This window comes from Populus nigra, chromosome 6 (assembly GCF_951802175.1).
Source record: "Populus nigra chromosome 6, ddPopNigr1.1, whole genome shotgun sequence".
Lineage (NCBI taxonomy): Eukaryota > Viridiplantae > Streptophyta > Magnoliopsida > Malpighiales > Salicaceae > Populus > Populus nigra.
This window is the reverse complement of record NC_084857.1, coordinates 2915573-2935271: the sequence shown is the minus strand read 5'-3', so window position 1 is coordinate 2935271 and position 19699 is coordinate 2915573. Positions and strand designations below refer to the sequence as shown.

Genomic DNA, 19699 nt, shown 5'->3' with positions numbered 1-19699 from the left:
CGTGTATTTTATTGGAGATGCACTTGGGTCCCACTTTGACCGGGTAGGGCTAGTGGATTTGGTCCTACATCATACTGGAACCCCTGGTGACCAGTGGACTCGTTTTTTTCGGCCTGGGAAAATTGGATTTGGTCACCTAAGATAGGCTCCTTATCAAAGTTTTTTTTCCCTCTATTTTGTTTATTTTAAATTGTTAATTACATTGGATTATAGTTGTGGAAAAATAGAGTAAAAGAATTGCATTTATGGTGAGTTGGAGAAACTTAGAAAAGCAAGATGCTTAAGAGATTTTGCAAGTTATTTACTGGGAAGAAAATTCAATCTGGTGCTTTAATTCACGACGCTTCAAATAAGTGCATTCAACTCATTCCATATTTGTGGGAGTATAGTCCACCCATTGTGTTTAATACTTTAATTGATTAATAAGCTACAAATTACACACACAAAAATGGTAAAATCATCTGATATCACAAGGCAAAGCAAATTGCACAAAGACGTCAAGAAAATGGATCTCACACCGTATATTTATATGTATTTATGTATATGGATACATACAAAAAGGGCTCAAGACCCCGATTATCAAGCATGAAGCAAAAAGGCAAGCAAGGAGACTGTGTGCACGATGAATCACTTCATCGTATCAAGGAGGCGAATTGCAGAGACAAAGAACATTAACCATCATGGATTGGACTCCATGAATGAATGGCAATGGGAAGACAAGAAAACCACACGTTATATCCAATAACAAAGAGAGCTAACCTCTGCTCCGAAACCGTGAGAGCACAAATAAACACCCTTATGCTCGTACCGTAGTATATAAAAAGAGTTTAAAGGCCTCGAAGAATATGTAGACCCATAACAAAGCAGTGGGAGGCCGATGAACAGTACATTTATTTGAACAATTGAAAATGATTATGCAGATAAACGATATCGGAGTTGATCTCTTGAGCATCAGAGAAACAAATGCAGCTTTAATAATCTTTTAGGCCATTAACAAATAGAGAAGCAAAAGTCTCCATTTCATGCCTCTTTAAAACCAGACCAATCTCAACACCTCCTGTTATTCCATCTCTGCTCTCTAACAGAGAAATAGAGTTTGTCCTGTCTATGGATGCAATCTCCACCTTCTTGGGCTCTCCCCAACCGAAATCTGACCTGTAAAAATCAAAACGGGTCGATCCAGCAACCCCAAGGCAATGTGTTCCTGGTTCTAGAGAAGCCAGATCAACTAGCCTCTCCTTAGCTCCTTCAAAAAATCCCCTGATCTCCATTCCTTTTATAATTTCACTAAACCTCTCTGCTATCATGGCAACCCCATTTTCTTCCATAAAAATTCTTGCTTCAGCGGCAACGTGTTGGCCAGCAATACAGTTACCAAAATAATTGTTTGGAATTGGAGGGTCTAGTGATCGGCTCCTCAAATCCACAGAGAACAAGAAGAAAACTTTTTTACTACCATCCCCTATTGCTTTCATCATGGAAGCTAAAGTGTAAGCACATGTGAGCACAAAGGTCGACAAATGCATTTCTTTCGAATGGTTTTGCTCTTCTTTGAGGATGCTATCGAACTGGGACTGCACTTTTTTCCTTAGGAACTTTATGTCTTCACGAGACAGCCCAAAGGTGGCTCGAACTAAGCCGGATGGCCCTGACTCTCCCATGTTTGGCAACACCTTCAAACTTCTACGATCGGACTTCAGAACCAACTCGTTCATTACTGACCAGTAATTCAAGTGTGCCATCTCAATCCCAGCTACATCTTTGATGACTGACCTATCAAAAGAAGGGATTAACTCATCAGGAACTGTTAAATAATATTTATCTAGTTTTATTTATTAAGGGTAGAATAGTATTTTCAGTTTGACCTATATATAATTTCTTTGTATTTAGGTTAACTTAAGCACTCATAATAAACATCTTATTGAGAATTCTAGCCTTCTTTTATGTTTGATCTGAATTACTTTAACATGGTATCAGAGCCTAGTTGATCGAACCCTTGGCTTGTTAATTTTATGGAACTCGCTGCCCTTGTAGAAATCATGTTCACCAATGTCAGAGCCACTGCTCGTATCAAAATCGTTATCATCATCCACTTCATTCCCTGTAGGATGTTCCAGCACGCTCAATGCATTCCTTTGAAGCTTAACTTTAGATTCATTTTTCAAAACATCAGACATGAGTTGTTTGACCTATTAAAAGATGGAGGATGAAGATCAAGTTTTGTGCTTGCGGCTGAAGAATTAATATCTGAAACTTTATTTTAGATTTTTCAGCTTCTGCAATTTGGTATTTCTGTTCTGCCTCTGCAATTGTTTTGGTATTTCGTCTTCTCTTCAGTCTCTGCAATTTAGTATCAGCTTCTGCAATTTGGTATTTTTGTTCTGTCTCTGCAATTGTTTTGGTATTTCATCTTCTCTTCAGTTTCTGCAATTTGGAATCAGCTTCTGCAATTTGGTATTTCTATCTGTCTCTGCAACTGTTTTGGTATTTCGTCTTCTCTTCAGTTTCTACAATTTGGTATCAGCTTTTGCAATTTGGTATTTCTGTTCTGCAATTTGGTATCAGCTTCTGCAATTTGGTATTTCTGTTCTGTCTCTGCAATTGTTTTGGTATTTCGTCTTCTCTTCAGTTTCTGCAATTTGGAATTAGCTTCTGCAATTTGGTATTTCTATCTGTTTCTGCAACTGTTTTGGTATTTCGTCTTCTCTTCAGTTTCTGCAATTTGGTATTTCTGTTCTGTAATTTGGTATCAGCTTCTGCAATTTGGTATTTCTGTTCTGTCTCTGCAATTGTTTTGGTATTTCGTCTTCTCTTCAGTTTCTGCAATTTGGTATTTGAGTTAAGTTTCTGCAAGAAAAATAAAAAATTTGGAGTGATATTTTGTCTTCCGCTTCTGCAAAATCTGGTATTTCGACTTTCCTTCAGCTTCTGTCATGACATCTACTACCAAAGAGATTGTTTGGTTACGTTGGTTACTTGCTGATATGAGAGTTTTCTTTTCTCATCCTACTCCTATGAATTGTGACAACCAGAGTTCTATTCAGATTGCTCACAACTCGGTTTTTATGAGCGAACTAAGCACATTGAGATCGATTGTCATCTTACTCGTCATCATCTCAAGCATGGCACCATTGCTTTGCCTTTTGTTCATTCTTCCTTGCAGATTGCAGATTTCTTTACCAAGACGCATTTCATATCTCGTTTTTGTTTTCTAGTTGGTAAACTCTCGATGCTTGTAGATGTCGCATCGTGAGTTTGAGGGGAGATGTTAAATAATATTTATCTAGTTTTATTTATTAAGGGTAGAATAATATTTTCAGTTTGACCTATATATAATTTCTTTGTATTTAGGTTAACTTAAGCACTCATAATAAACATCTTATTGAGAATTCTAGCCTCCTTTTATATTTGATCTGAATTACTTTAACAGAAACAAGGGTGGTTGATCATTTTTTTCAAGTTCTTGGTGTTTGCATATATAAACCCATGCCTTAATGAACATGGCCGTAGTTTTCCCATCAAGAACTGCATGGTGGGTAACGAAGCTTATGCTAAACCCTTTATTAGGAAACAATGTTATTTGCAAAGCAAGAACTGAAGCCTTGGTGTCAGATATACACAACTCGGGTATGTAAGGATGTGACTCGATAGCTTCACGAATCTCATTGCTCGAGGGACGACCGAATTCTGCACTGGACTCGGCAATGGTTAGTGAAACTGCATCATTAGGAGTGTATAAGATTATGGGTATAGGAGAATCTTGAGGCCATATGAGATTGCCAGCTAGTGGAAGAAAATTGACTAGCGCGTGAGAGAGTGATTTTTTGAGTTTTGGAAGGATAATTGATTTGAAAACAGTAGGACTGGACTCGGTGAGTTCATAAAAGAAAATGCTCTCGGCTGGAGGAAATTTGAGCCAAAGGGTATCCATGAAAGTGAGGGGGAGAGTGAACTCAGTGTTTGACTGATTATTTGAGCTGCAGGCTGGGGCAACTTGGCAGAGCTCCAGAATTTTCACAGAATTGGGTGGTGCCATGGATGAGAAGCTAGAAGTCATAATTTTTTTTTTATCTGAGCTTCTCCGGGTGCTTCTTTCTTTTGTTCACACAACCTCTTTATACAGTTGAATTAAAGGTGTATGCGTGGATTTTTCAAAAAGTAGGCAGCTCAATATAAATAACACCAACTAATTTGTACGTTAAGCCCCGATTTTTTAAAAAATAAAACAAGGAAATTACTGTTTCTTTTCCAGCAAACCACTCACTTCAACAATATTTTGTTTTTTTAATAAAAAATAAATATTTTTATTTTTTAATATTGAATTTATTAAAAAAAATCTACTAAAGTTAGTAATATTTAAATATTTTTTTACATTAAAAAAAATTGATCCGATGGAGACCAATTGTCTAGTTTGTGTCTAAAAAAATTTAATACACACGTATACAAACATGTGTAGATTTTTTTTAACAAAAAATACAGTTATACATGGCTGGTAAAAACACGGTGGACCAAGCAATAATGAAGTTGCTTTGATATATAGCTCACCACAAGCTTGTATTTAAAGTTAATTGGTCAGCAATCTTCTTCCCAGACCCTTAAGGTTGGTTGTGCCATTAGAGTGACAGCAGTCTGGGCAGCTACCCATTGAAAATGTCGAGGTGTCAGTATTTAGTAGATTTATAGATTTAATTTAATCAGGCAAATTAAGATTTGCTACCGTGATGTGATAGCATAGATATTAACCCCTGCTTGGTTGATTACTTGAGATTTTTTAAAAAATAAATAAATAAATTTTGACTAGATAATTAATTGACCAACCAGATCAATTTACTTAAATTAAATCAATTTCAAAATGATTTTTAAAAACTCTATCGGTAATTGGGTTCCCAATCGAGACTGTCAGGCCATGTGTATATAATAACTCCTTGTATTGTCGCATTAATCCATGATGAATATGTTTGGAAAAATTAATTTTTTTTATTAAAATTTAATATATTTTAGATCGTTTTGATATATTAATAACAAAAATAATTTTTAAAAAATAAAAAAATATTATTAGCATGTATTTCAACACAAGAAATTATTTAAAAAGTAACCGTAACTATACTGGATGTATAAATTAAAAACATCTACATAATTATAAAAAAAATGAAGACTGTTAAATAATTGACTTATTATTTTATACAAAAAATCATATTTTAATTAATAAAATACTTTATTGGAAAACAATAAGGGTGCAACTGATACAAAATCAAAATATTATCGCTAAACTAAGCATTAGGGTTGAATAGGTATCCATGCTTAAAACTACCAAATCCTTTAAATTTTTAATATTTTTTGGTTGACACGTATATATATTACCCATTTAATTTTCGATTTTTTTTACTAAATCGCACCCTTTTAAAATAAACGGTAAGAGTGGGAGTTATTAATGCTGTAATGCTTGTGGCTTGTGCGTAGCCCAAATTCACTGTAATTGCATTTACATCGTTGTCAAGCAATTAATCTTCTAATTTAAAGAGTACAGGTTGCGATGGTTGGTTGAATTTCATATAAAAAAAATCAATTTTTTTTTAAGCTTTGAGCTGAAGAAACCTAGATAAAAAAGATTTTACAAAAAAACAAGTTAGAATGCATGGATAAAAGAATTAGCAAGATGCTATACCTAATTTTTTTAAAACCTAACTACATGTCAAGTTCAAATATATGTGAATCTAACACCAAATCATATCCTATATTTTTGAGTTTGTGATTATTTTAAATTCAAATATTTAATGAGAAAAATTAAAATTATTATTTCCCCATGTCATATAAGTGTAAAAAATCATTTAAAAACTGTTTATATATCAATTAACATTAAAAATAATTATAAAAGTTGATTCCATTAACATTCATATGATATACAAAATGATGTAGCATCGTTTTTTATAGGCATGTGATACCTTTATTAATATTGATATAGTGTAAGGAGACACTTGTATTAATATTAATGTTTATGTAAGAGGTTTGCTCTTCAATTTGATGTAAATAAGAAAATAAACTCGTGACATGTAGAATAAAAAAAAAAGTAGGTTATAAATACTCCAAGAACAATTTAGATAAATAATTCACACTTTTTATTTATTTATCATGCATAAAAAAAGGTAAACTTTTGTTTTTAAAATTTAATACTTATTCGTTACGATTTTTTATAATAAAAATCATAAATGTTTTCAAAAAGTTTCTAAATTCACTGATAATATCTGTTTTGTAGGGAATTAATTAACGTGAACATGTGAACATCCGTCGTCAGAACAATACAAAACACAAGTTCACGTCATACAGGATTCAAGAGGATCATCAAGATGCTCGGGATCAAACCTATAGAAAGGGAGACAACTCACCTTTCCAAATAAATGTGTGGTAGCTCCTTCGTTAGATTGCCAGTAACAAAAGCAAGGTGTGAGTAGAAGAACTTGCGAAAAAACAGTTGAGTTTCTCGTTTTAAATCAAAGGAAGGCAACAACGAAAGATGATGAAATGCTATATAATTTCTATCATGGACCACCTCCATTTCTTATTTTTCACACCTAATAAATTAAAAGCATTAATATCATTTTTTTTAATTTAACGTGGGTGTCCAGGTCAGCTTGCGTGTACTTCGATTAATCCCATGGATCCTGAAATTAACAACCATATAAGTCTCCAATAACCATCACATGAATAACTACAAGACTCAAATTTAAAACAATAAAAAAAACAAATCTCTTGATTAAAGCATTAATACCATTTTTCAATCTACGTTACGTTAGCCTCCAAGCTTTAAATTTACATGTATACAGTTGATGAGTTTCTAAGATTCCTGGCCTCTTGCATAGTTGCACCTGTCCCGGAAAGAGTTGACTTCTCAGTTATCTTCTGAAGGCTGAGAAACGTCTAAAATTACACTAGATTTTGAATATGATTAATGTATTTTAACCAGTAAAATTATAATTTATAATCTCACATATCTCACCAAAAGTTTCATCACCGCAGGTTTCTTCTTTACAAACTTCCTGCTCACCTTTTGTTTTATTGCTATTTCTGCTTACCAGTTTTTTTAAAAATAAAAAATATAAGTGAAATAATACAATAAAAAAACAGTGAAATAATATGATTTACATGATTAAAAAACATAATATTTATAACTTATTACCATTTAGAATAATAATTTCTATAAAAAAATAACTATAAAACAGATAACATTACTGAATTTATAAAAAAAACCTTGATAAGATGAGTCCAATAACACTACAAAAAATAACCAACAACAAATAAGTTATTAGTTATCTTTGAACGATAAGTGTGGACTATCTGCGTTATTATTGGTGAATTTTTTTAATGCCATTAAATTTATCTTGTTAATTTTTTGTATGATATTAGTAATATTATAATTGTAGTTTAATGTCTTATAAAGTCTTTTTTTTTCTCCTGTCTATTTCATATTTTTTTTGTAAAAAATTATTATTTTAAATAATAATAATAATCTATAAATATAGCATTTTCCATTCACAACATTATTGAAACTGTGGTATTCCATCAATTTTTTATGTTATTCCGCCATTATATATAATTTATTGTACTAATTCTTTTAGAAAATCTTTTTTTGCAGGGTATTTTCTGTACCTTACTTTTCTTTAATCCCGTGTAAACACCACGTGTCAGCTACGCCTGATATTTTCTCTTCAAAAAAATGTACTGTACACAACAACCCAACATAATTCAGCTTGGCCTCCAACTGACACAAAAGGGAAAGCAATGACAGAGGTCGTAATTTTACGACACAGTCAAGGAAATGGCCGTCACTTTAGTCAAGCCCACGCATGCACAAGGCTGCCCTCAAGTTCGTTTTCTCGATTCCCTTCTCCGTTATTTTTCCGCAACCAATTTCTCTCTCTCTATCTAAAATGGTCCCATACAACCGTCGATTTTTATAGAGAGATAAAATCATTAAAAAAAGGTTTTGTTAGAGCGAGAAAGAGATAATATTAATAATGTAAAGACTAAATCAATGGCGTCAGATAACCCTAGTCAACCAGAGCTCGCGACTAAAGCAAGAGAAGAAGGAGAGGTCTCTTCTTCATCCAACGACGACGTATTGCCTCCCTAAAAAACTCTATCTCTTTTCTATTTTTTTATGTATTTTTTTACTGTTTGATTGCCGAGAAACAATATAAAGTAAGAGAAATGAAAATGAGTTTGTTTGTTCAATCGCATTTCTCATGCTTTTTATTTTTATTTTTATTTTTTATTTTTTAAGTGAAATTCTCTACTCAGGGTTTCAGTTTGTTGTGCTCATTTTTAGCTGCATTTGTTAGCTTGCTTGCTGGATTTTTTGCTTACCGATGTAAATTAGATGCTACTTCTGGTGGTAACAAATTAGGTTTCTGTTTGGTTGATGAGAAAACAAAGGAAAAGAAAAGAAAGTTATTGCACTGACTGATTTATCAGTTTGTTTTCCGATTTCAAGTTGCCTTCTCTGAGCCGGCAACTTGTGTTGACTGTAATTTATCTACGAGGAGAAACCTGAGATCTACTTATTAAGAAGTTCATTTTTTCTGGCTTAGTGTCCCAACGATGCGTATAGATGTTTTATAATTAGGTTTTTCAGTTTGCTATACGCAGATGTGATAGGGTTGTTCTGTACCCTTATGATTCTACCACATGGGTCTCTTACATTCAGTTGGAAATCGATTTTACGATATAGATGCACGTGGCCTTCCATTTAAGCTTGCGGTAATGATTCCTCTGGCTTTAATGGTCCTTTACCATGAGAAATTTTCAATACTCACAGAGTTGATACTCCCTGGGCCCCATTGTATTAACCATTTCCAGGCCTTAAGTGTTTATTTGATAGAGAGAGAGAGCATAAAAGCTGAGGGATCTGAATATTTCCTCTTACCACAATGACCCTGTCCATAGATCACTTTATTTTGTATGTTGTATTCTATGGTCAATGACCTTGCCAGACAGGTCCTTCTCATTCCTTTTGGAAATTGATTTTATGAAGTAGAGTCGCTCCAACTGTCATGCAGAATTATTCTCTTTGAGTTGGTATTACCTCGCTCAAATACATGTGTTTGTGTAAGTGAGAGAGATTATCAAATCTGGGAGAATTGAATAATTACAAATCACTTTATTTTGGTACTGCATTTCACTATAGTTTTGCAAAGTGCAATTATGATTATCGCATGATATACTTTTTGTTCAATGCATTTTTAATTCATTTCAAAGTTACTACATCAGGTTCCATCAATTTGATGTGTTTACATTCGTAATTTTGGCTGTACAAATGAAATTCTAGTGGCTCCACTTTTCATTTCTAGTAGAATATGTTTAACTGAATTTTGATTTTCTTCTCGCAGCAGAATCCTATTTGCTCTGCTCCTCCATCTGCTGATGCTGTTAACCCACCTGCTTCTGCAAGGACCATTCTGGTTCCTCCAATGAACAAATTCACTTTAGCCAATCGGGCTGGTAAGTCTAGTGTGCCGTCTGATGGAAGGAACTTGGTTTCCTATAATATATTTCCCAACTGCCAAGTGTTCATTGCTTGTTTTTGGGTTCATGTTTTAATAATATTTTAGCTTGTTGGTCTTTCACAAAGAGTGGTGTTTCTCACTTCTTTTTTGATCTGTAAACTGGTTCATCAGGGGCTGTTTTTTGCCACTTGCTCTGATCTTTATCTTCATTATGATAATTTATGACTATATTTATTTGTAGTCTTTTATGCCAAGGAAGTAGATATGATTTAGATGCTCAAATCGGCATGGCTAGGATGGAAAATAACATATTATTTAACCTATTGCCAGTTGATTCTAAAACTTATAAAAGTTACCTGTATAGATCCTTATATAGAAGCATATATTCTCAGCTTTTCAGAAAATATCCTTGCCTTTTGCTTCATGCTATCATTTTCTTCCTTAGCGCTGTAAACTTTTCTAAAATTTACTATTGTCCCCATATTGTATAACAAAGAATTCAAGTTTTTTTGCCAACTGAGAGAGATCACAAATTCTTGATTGATCATATATAGAGGAGGAACAGGACCCACTTAAGTTGTAAACTCCATGCAATCTGATTTCTATCAATCATAAATGCCATTGATGTTGTTTTGTACTCAGTCACATGTGGTGGACTTCCCGATAACTTTGTTTTGCCAACTTACACCTATTTACAACATTTGCATTTTAGAAAGAATTGGTGATGTATTTAATTGATGGTAAGGACTATACATCCTGCTATAGAGAGTATCTTGATGCAGCCGTATCTCCTCCACAGGTAAGGCCAGTTTTAGCACCAATCCCGCAAGATCTGCTGATCCCAATCTCCGAACATCACAACAACCAAATAATAACAAGAGCTTTGACAAAAACAGAGTGCCACATGTATCTGCTAATCCTGGAAAGTTGGCACCTTCAGGGGCTGATGATAGCCTAGTGATAAGATTTTTTTCAGATGATGAAAGTGGCAGTGAATCTGAAGATGGAGAAGACAAATCTTTAAAAACTAAACTCAACACGGCTGTGGTTAATGAAAATGGAAGGCTGCCCTCCACTTCATCAACAAAATCAAGCATGTCACAGCAGGCTACAAGAAATGTGAACAGTATTCCCAAGAAATCATCAATGAGTTGCTCATTTAACTCATCAATGACAAAGACAAACAGAGTTGCCAATTCCAGGGGTGCTGGCTCCTCATCTGTTGGGCAAGTTTCTCAAGTAAAAAAATTTAATTCCATCAAAAGAAATCTTGCAAGCGTAGAGCATGGTCTTGAGCTAGGTGTGGATTTGAACAGCACTAAAGTTCGGGACTTGAGGCAGCAGATTGCACTTCGGGAAAGGGAACTAAAGCTTAAGGCAGCTTCACAAAACAAGGAATCTCCTTCAGTTTCTGGCAAGGAGTACAAGTCTACAAACATTTCTATTGCTGCAGCCAGGAAGTCTAATGCAGCTTTTTATGAAGTTGGGCAATTAGCCCCAAAAGAACCGGACAGGAAACGCTTAAAAGTTGGTGGATCTTATTCTAAACAGTTAAATTCAGATGGCCAACAAAAAATGCTTGCAACAACATATAATTTACCTTCAAAGGAACAAGCACCGGAGAGCAGTGGTTTGCAGGATAGAAATATGGACGATTATAGCCAGAAGGAAAGGCTGACGAAAGTAACAGAGTCAAGTGTAGTTAAATGGGAAAGGCAAGACTGTAGGCGGGTGGATATTTCATCAGCAAAGCTACCTGGTGGGTTGAAAGATTGAGGAAACGTTGTTAATTTTCTTTAATATTGTCCTCTGGTATAATCTATCAGTCACTTACAGCTTTTTTATGCGTTGCAGCTTCTAATGTCAATCATAATTCCAGCCAGTCTGACATGAGCAGAATGCAGGTGGATCCTTCTGTTGTATTGAACCAGACCCCGCCACTGACTAATGCAAATACTAATACTTTACCAGAGAATAGAGTAAGGAAGATTTGATTGACTTGATGTTGCTTTCATGACAACTCCTTGCACTCTGTGGTGGACCTATTTCATTTCATGTATTTCTCAAATAAGTATGGATGAAAATTTTGAGGATAGTAAAAATTTGATGGTGAATCTAGCAGTTAGCTTGATTAAATTTCTAGGTGCTGCAAATTTTGCCTTCGGCGATACTTTCATTCCTTTACTGATATTACCGTAACTTTCCAGAAGAGTGTTGACTCAAATCCAGTGAAGAATTGTGGAACCCAGCCACCAGCTTGCTTGTTAAAGACATCAACTAGTGGACAGAATTTAATAAACAGCTTTGAGCATCTGCAAGGCATATACGGTGACAAGCCTTCTTGTCAAGTATGTTTCCCGAGTCAAATGTTAAAATGATGGTCTTGGGATTTATCATGTTAAAGTTTCTTGAATTTCTTCTCCCTACCTCTCCTTTACTCATTTTGTTGGACGTGCATTTATTCTTGTTAACAGGCATCTCTGAATCTAAACCCTTGGAATTGTTTGGGAACTGTAAATGTGGCAGATCATAGAAGCATAGATATGCATCTTGTTGAAATGGAGGAATCATTAGACAAGGAGCTGGATGAAGCACAAGAGCACAGGCGCAAATGTGAAATTGAAGAAAGAAATGCACTTAAAGCTTATCGAAAATCACAGAGGGCTTTGATTGAGGCTAATTCTAGATGTACAGAACTTTATCGCAAGAGGGAACTGTACTCTACTCATTTTCGATCTCTCATTGTGAATGATTCCAATTTGTTTTTGCCCTCCAGGCAGCATGAGCACGTTGGAACTGGGGTGAATTGTGGAAATGTATCTAGAAATGTAAATTTAACACCCTCGCCAAATGATCAGATGCAGCCTGAGTATGATGGTTGTAACCAGCCTGGGTGCGATTCAGTCACCCCCTCAAATTTACTTTATCAGCATGTAAATGGCCATAGTTTGGGATCTGAGCCATGCAGTGAACTGGATGCTAGTACATCAGAGCCATTGCCCCGCAACAGCCTGATTGCTGCTAATGGAGTAAGCTTTCAATCCAATGATTCTAATATTTCAGCAGATGAAGATGAAGAAACATTTCCATTGGACCATGAGACTGATCAGCATAGCTTCAAAATTCAGCAAGGAGATCAAAATTCTGTGGGAAGGGAAAACCACAGAGATTATCCCCCAAACAAAAATCCCTCTGTTCATGCAGCTCAGGATTCTTTGATTCTTGAATCAAAATTAAGATCCAAACTATTTGCTCGACTACCAATCAGAACCTTTTCAAAGAATGGTGGTTCATCCACCATGGAGCCTGCAGATGAACCAGGGACTGCAACTGACAACAGAAGTGAAAGAACCCAGGGAAGCAATGGCAGTGTGCGATTGTCAGAGGCACAGAAAAATCAACATTATGACCTTGAAGGTAATTCTCTCTGAATGGAAATATATTTTAAGCAGTTTTTTTGGTCATGAAGTATTTAGCTTGTAGAATCATGTGATCAATTATCCTAGTTACTGACATTGTTTGTGCAAATATATGATTGTTTGGCTTTATTGCCACTACCATCTTGGTCTGTGGCAATTTACATTTTCATGCACACACAAACATGATAAATGCTGTTCTTGCAACTTACTGTTATAACGTAAAATAGATGCTTTGGGCTCATGTTAAATGTCTGTTGCTTGATTACCATAATTTTCTCCTGCGTCCCCAAGTATATGCTTGGTTACAGGTGGAATCTGATCTGCATAATACCATTGTATTCCTGCAATTTGCAGCAAAGATTATGATTGGGAGTCTTGTAACTAGCTGCACCAGAACATGGTAGTATAATCTAAAATTTGGGAATGTGATCACTTGATCATGATATTGACAATGTTGCTCTTTATTCTTAGTACCTGGAGCTGAAATTTGATGAGAACTGCCTCTAGTATGAAATTACCTGGCAAACTTAAATGTGTGGAGAATTCTGAGAATTTTAAGATGCTGTCCATTGGAGAATGCCACAATTCATGTTAATTTTTTAGCAGATAGCAATAAGTGGAAAACATCTTGCGCTGCTGTTTTCTGAAATTTATCCTCATAATTCATGTTAATTTTTTAGCAGATAGCAATGAGTGGAAGACATCTTGTACTGCTGTTTTCCAAAATTTTCTCTCATTATGAGGGATATTATAATTCTATAAAAATTACTACATGGTGCAATGTGGGAAAGAGTTTGAATTTTTCATTGTGGGCATGCAATTGGGACAAGTATAGAGGGAAGCAATACACTTAATATGGTTGGCGAGAGAAGGAATAGCAGTGGTGTGGATGTTTTATTCTATATGATTGCGTGTTCTCATCTCATTTTACTGTTATTTTTCTTTCTTGAAAAACTCTTCGTAATTTTTGTTCTTTTATATAGGCAATGATAATCCTGAAACTATAATGTCTGAGCTTCCTGTTCAGATTCAGAGCCATGAAAAGAATTCTTCAAATTTTCATTCTGCTGCTGATTCCAAGGACAATTTCACAGGAGGTCATCAGTTGACAACGTCAATCATATCTTCACCTCCTTTAGTATTGAGGAGTGCATTTGCTCAAATGAAAGTTATGTACCCAATGACTTTAATAGAATCACAACATATAAAAAGTCAACAAAATTATACCCGTGGTGGTTTCAGTGGAGAGGGTGGTTGCATGGATTCTGAGGAAATCCAGTGTGACGAGGCGATAGCAAACTCAAAGGATGAGGATCTAAAGGATATATGCGGAACTGAAATTGGCACATTTACCCACAATGTTGCGGTTGACCCATTTTGGCCACTCTGCATGTATGAACTTAGAGGAAAATGCAACAATGATGAATGCCCTTGGCAACATGCTAGGGACTTCACTGATAAAAATGCGCATCAAAATCAGCACGATGATTCTGATAGTGCCGGTATGACTATACCTTTGACAATTCTGAATAGTTTGAATTGCTGCGTATACTTAAAATACTGCTTGTGCAGATTGTCAGGTTGGATTAACACTGCATCAACAAAAAAGTAGTGGTGGAACAGAACTTTCCAAGTGTCACATTGCATTGATTCCACCAACTTATCTTGTTGGCTTCAATATGTTGAGATCTGATTCACATAAATCTGTCATTGCACCGAGAAATTGTCAGCGCTGGCAAAAACAGTTCAGTATTTGCTTAGCTCTATCAAGTTTGCTTCAAAAAGATTTACTTGTTAATCAGCCTTCTTTCTGTGCTAATGATGGTTGTATTGAGGTCCGTGGGAGTTGGAATGGACAGACATCATACTTTCAGAGTAGAAAGAGCGTAGCGGTTTGTTTGTTACTGTTTTCTGTATTCCTGACCTAAAGTTTTTATTTTATTGCTAGCTTTTGTTGCATTGCTAAGATATTTTGCCAGTACCTTCAATGCACAGCAGTCTTCTTGTCTCAACATTCTCTTCAATTAATTATGCCTTTAGTGGGAATATAATTTTGCTGTGTTTTATCATTGATTTTACAGTTTGCTGTTATGTTCAACTGATGATGAACTGTTTACCTCTCTTTCAATTATTTTTTATCTAGTCATGAAAATTTTGTTTAGTGAATCATATCTCTTCATTGTCTAATTCAAATGGTTGCTGGAGACTCTGCTTTCTTGTTGTATCTGTTTAACTTGCAATGTAGAGTGTAGGTGTGAAGATATGGTTTACTGTCCACCTCTCTTATTTGTCCTAGGCTGATCGACTTTTTTTTTTTGGGTGATCTACATTCCAATTATGACATCAAGTTGCATGTATTTATTTTTGTATTACTGCATCCTAAGCATTGCTGTTCCTGAGGAATCCCTCTCCTCTCTCCATCTAATGGAAGGAAAAGGGAAGACAGCCCATAAAAAGATTCTTGTTGTCAATTCTGCTCTCATTATTTCTAATTTTGGAAACAATTATTGTTCTCTTCAGCTTATGCTTTCAGAGTTCTGCCTCCTTTACATATTACCTTATCTGTTTCATGTTTTACATATTGCCTTATTTGCTTCATGTTTTATTCTTGTAGTTGTGTGCTTTTTTCTTCTTCTGTTTGGTCCATCCTCTCATTATGTTATCCTTCTTGCTTGATGTATACTTAGAATCATCTCAATCAAGCATTAGCCAGCAGCGTGCTGTCCCTTGAAATGGCTCTTCTTATTCTCAGTCAGGAGGCTGACAAACTGGAGGGTATGAAAAAGGTAAAGTTTGTGGTTTCAGTTTTTACTTGCACTATCCTTATTGTTCGGAAACTTCTAATTATCATTCAAAACCTTTGTTTCTACAGTCTCTCTCCGTGCTGTCACGAGCTATTGAGGTTGATCCAACATCTGAAGCTCTGTGGATGATGTATCTGCTCATTTACTACAGCAACATTGAGTCTGTTGGGAAGGATGACATGTTCTCCTATGCGGTATGTTATAAAAAATAAGGTGTTAAACCTCCCTACTCTCAACAAAACTGCCCTCTAAACTGAGAGTCTGAGACTGGTCTAATGCTTTCTGGATTTGAGATTATAATTAAGCTACAGTTGAGATATTTCCATGCTTTCAAAAGCACACGATGTCATAGAAAAAAGCTGCTTTGACTATGTGGACCTGCAAGTCAAATTATATCCATAGCCTCCTGTTTTGCATGTAAAAGTTCTATTGCAGTAAAAAGATTTTCCAAAATTTTGTAATTAGATGATTTCTCAAGTCTAATCTGGCTGAAATACTATTAGACACTTTCTTTTCAAGTCATTTGTGCCTGCATGGTCTAGGTGAATGGTTGGAGTTTTAAAAAAAAGACAGGAGCAGTTTTTAAAATTCAGCTATTTTTTCTAATCAGGGAGCCTTCTTTCTATCAAATGCCCTTTATGTAAATAGATAGATAAATCTGTAGATAAGGGCATTATGAAAGCAGATCAGATATAGACTTGGTTGGATTAGTGTATGTGCCCATGCCTTTGTTCCATGTAAATGTGCTCACTATTCTTTATTGTTATTGTATGGGTCGTCTTTCCATCTTGTCTTTTAAATCTTTTCTTCTTTCTTCCTTTTACTTGACGGAATGAAAACTTTTGTATGGAAACCCTTGTTCTCTTGTTCTTCAGGTTAAAAACAGCAACAGATCCTATGGACTTTGGCTCGTGTACATTGACAGTCGTATACATCTTGATGATCGACTGGTTGCGTATAATGCTGCCCTCACAGCGCTTTGCCACCATGCATCTGCTTTTGATAGGGGCAATGTGTATGCTAGTGCATGCATCGTAGATCTGTTTTTACAGATGATGGATTGTTTGTGCATGTCTGGGAATGTTGGCAAGGCCATTCAGAAAATCCAAGGACTCTTCCCTGTGGCAGCTAATTCAGATGAGCCTCCCTCTCATTTGCTCTCTGATATCCTCACATGCTTAACGATTTCTGACAAATATATCTTCTGGGTTTGTTGTGTGTACTTAGTTATTTACAGGAAGTTACCTGATGCTATTGTACAGCAGTTTGAATGTGAGAAAGAACTCCTTGCAATTGAATGGCCTTCTGTTCATTTACAAAATGAAGAGAAGCAGAGGGCTGTTAAGCTCGTTGAGATGGCTGTGGATTCTGTTAAAGTGTCTGTCAATAGTGAATCACTTGATAGTGACACAAATGTTAGACTGGCTCAACAATTTGCTCTCTGCCATATTAGGTGTACGCTAGTTCTTGATGGTCCAGCTTGCTGTCAGAATTTGTTGGGCAAGTATAAGAAGTTGTGCCCATCCTGTGTAGAACTTGTTCTTTTGTCATCAAGGCTTCAAACAAATGGCACAGGTGGTGTGAGTTTTGAAGGGTTTGAGGGAGCCGTTAGTAATTGGCCAAAAGAAGTCCCTGGAATTCATTGTATCTGGAATCAATATATTGAGTATGCCCTCCAAAAAGAAGGTCCCAATTTTGCAAAAGAACTGACTTTTCACTGGTTTAACTCTGTTTCAAAAGTTCGATATCCTCTGAATGAAATTTTGGATACAGTGGATGGTAATAGCTCACATGGATTATTCGAATTGGCTTCAGCATCAAATCCAGACTTTCTGACATCCAGTTCTAATCAGATGGAAATAATGTTTGGATTAATTAATCTCTCTCTTGCCAAATTATTGCACAATGACCACATTGAAGCTCAGGTTGCCATTGACAGGGCACTGAAGGCTGCACCTCCACAGTACATCAAACATTGCTTGAGAGAACATGCTGTGTTCCTGCTTAACTATGGGTCACAATTAAAGAAGGATGCTCCAGTCAGTGAGCAATTAAAAATTTTGAATGGTTATTTGAATGATGCCCAGGCTCTCTTGGTTTATGAACCACTATCTAGACGATTCATTGACAGCATTGAGAAGCCAATAGTTCAGCAGCTAATCCGTAACATATTGAGTCCAGTTTCATCTGACTTCTCTTTGGTGAATTTTGTTCTTGAAGCGTGGTATGGTCCCTCTCTTTTACCCCCAAAGTCAAACCAGCCAAAGGAATTGGTGGATTTTGTTGAAGCCATCTTTGAGATAGTGCCATCCAACTACCCGTTAGCATTTTGTGTTTGTAAGCTCTTGTGCAGAGGCTACAGCTCTATTAATGTTACTTCTGATAGTGTCCTGTACTGGGCATGCTCAATCTTGGTCAATGCAATCTTTCATGCTATTCCAATACCACCAGAATATGCATGGGTTGAAGCTGCGGGTATTTTGGGTGACATTTCAGGTATTGAGCTCATTTCTGATAGTTTTTACAAGAAAGCTTTATCGGCACATCCATTCTCTGTGAAGTTGTGGACTTGCTATTATAATCTATCAAAGACTAGAGGATATGCAAGCACTGTCGTCCAAAAAGCAAGAGAGAGGGGTATTGAAGTTGGTTGATGTTTTTTTCTTAAATATAGTTGTCAGGTTGATAGAATTAGTTCTGCTGAAGAGATATTTGAGGCCAGTTTTGCTGAATGACGCCCCAGGAGGATAGAATTCGGTATGTATAGATTGGCATTGAAGGTGGTTGATGTCTTCTTCTTAAAGATAGTTGTCAGTTCGATAGAATTAGTTCTGCTGAAGAGATATTTCAGGCCAGTTTTGCTGATTGACGCCACAGGAGGACAGGATTTGGTATGGATAGATGGTGTGCTGGCTTGCATGACAATCCCTGGCAAGTTGTTCTGGGTGCCTGTTCACTGTAAAATGTTAGATGAAGATCTGAAATTAGGAATTATAGAAATACACATAGGATACAATGATGAAAGAATGTGTTTGTAGCATATGTTAAGGCGAAGAAGTGCCTTGTAGGTCAGGGTTTCAGCCCCCCTTATTTTTTTAAAAGCCCTGTCATTCTTTGTTTCATTCCTCTTCTGTCTCTTGTTGTTATTACACTTCTTCCCATTGTTTTTTATACGGAAGAATTCACATAGTTGAAAAGATTATAGTTTCATTAAAAAGGATCTTTTTGAAAGTTTCCTCTGTGTCGCCTTTACTTCCTTCTTCTTGCATTCGATTTCTTCTGGGTGTATTGCGCCTCTGCTGCTTCTCTATATGTGGTGGATTGTAGGAAAAGAACTCGAATGGCTTGAGAAACAGGGGATGGGCCCGGAATGCATTCTCGAATGCAATGGATGGTGGGCTTCAGGGAAGTCATTCGGCGTTCTCCCTTCATTTCAATGCGACTGGATTCTGCTCTGGCTTTAGCGAGGAGACAGGTGCAATACAATTTGAGGACAGACACTAACAATTTACTCTTTATACTCTTGGAGGAGGGAGGGGCCTTCTGTTGATGCGAGCTCATGGTGTGTTTGTGTGTTTGGTATCGTGTTTTAAAAATATTTAAAAAAAAAATTAAATTTTTTTAAATTAATATATTTTTAAAGTTTTTAAATCATTTTAATGTATTGATTTTAAAAATAAAAAATATTATTGATATATTTTTTTAAATAAAAAATATTTTAAAAAATAATCATAATCATACTCGAATATGATTGCATCTTCGAACTGCATATAACGTGCACTGACACGTTTGACTCGCCAGTCATCAGATTGAAGCTCAAGCAAACTTAGAAATTGACTCGACTCTTGAAACTCGGGATGTCACGAGCCAAATTATCAGAGGTAGGCTGAGAACTTGTTTGAAAATAATGAAAATTAAAATCAGGAAAAAAAAGGATTGGGATGTTGTGCTTGTTTCATCACCATTAGGTAAGGCT

General features: G+C 35.8%; 2 protein-coding genes across 6 annotated transcripts; one reads left to right on the top strand and one right to left on the bottom strand.

Moving 5' to 3' along the window:
- Window positions 1-497: 497 nt before the first annotated feature.
- LOC133696525 (phenolic glucoside malonyltransferase 1-like) lies at window positions 498-4068 on the bottom strand. The gene is made up of 3 exons (XM_062118740.1): window positions 3423-4068; window positions 2048-2133; window positions 498-1804 (listed from the first exon to the last, which is right to left on the bottom strand). The coding sequence occupies exons 1-3, from the start codon at window positions 4055-4057 to the stop codon at window positions 972-974; spliced, it is 1554 nt and encodes a 517-aa protein (XP_061974724.1). The 5' UTR covers window positions 4058-4068; the 3' UTR covers window positions 498-971.
- A 3687-nt stretch (window positions 4069-7755) lies between these two features.
- Window positions 7756-18957, top strand: LOC133695663 (uncharacterized). 5 transcript variants are annotated; one of them, XM_062117580.1, is made up of 11 exons: window positions 7756-8113; window positions 9387-9495; window positions 10300-11259; window positions 11355-11479; window positions 11708-11848; window positions 11975-12917; window positions 13903-14421; window positions 14492-14811; window positions 15607-15705; window positions 15792-15917; window positions 16599-18957. In XM_062117580.1, exons 1-11 carry the CDS (start codon window positions 8030-8032, stop codon window positions 18375-18377), a joined length of 5205 nt encoding a protein of 1734 aa, XP_061973564.1. In that variant the 5' UTR covers window positions 7756-8029; the 3' UTR covers window positions 18378-18957. The 5 variants fall into 5 exon arrangements, with proteins under 5 accessions (XP_061973564.1, XP_061973565.1, XP_061973568.1 ...); XM_062117581.1 differs by having other exon boundaries at window positions 9384-9495; window positions 11711-11848; XM_062117584.1 differs by having other exon boundaries at window positions 9384-9495; window positions 14014-14421.
- The last annotated feature ends 742 nt before the right edge of the window (window positions 18958-19699 follow it).

What these genes read in the sequence shown, in the direction of transcription:
- LOC133696525 (XM_062118740.1), bottom strand. Translation starts at nt 4,057, where the DNA reads ATGACTTCTAGCTTCTCATCCATGGCACCACCCAATTCTGTGAAAATT. An exon ending in CCACCCTTGTTTCTGTTAAA is followed by an intron (nt 2,134 to 3,422) that starts GTAATTCAGATC and finishes TAAGCTTCAAAG; the next exon opens with GAATGCATTGAGCGTGCTGG. An exon ending in GAGCAGTGGCTCTGACATTG is followed by an intron (nt 1,805 to 2,047) that starts GTGAACATGATT and finishes ATTATTTAACAG; the next exon opens with TTCCTGATGAGTTAATCCCT.
- LOC133695663 (XM_062117579.1), top strand. Translation starts at nt 8,030, where the DNA reads ATGGCGTCAGATAACCCTAGTCAACCAGAGCTCGCGACTAAAGCAAGA. An exon ending in GTGACAAGCCTTCTTGTCAA is followed by an intron (nt 11,849 to 11,974) that starts GTATGTTTCCCG and finishes TCTTGTTAACAG; the next exon opens with GCATCTCTGAATCTAAACCC. An exon ending in ATGACATGTTCTCCTATGCG is followed by an intron (nt 15,918 to 16,598) that starts GTATGTTATAAA and finishes CTTGTTCTTCAG; the next exon opens with GTTAAAAACAGCAACAGATC.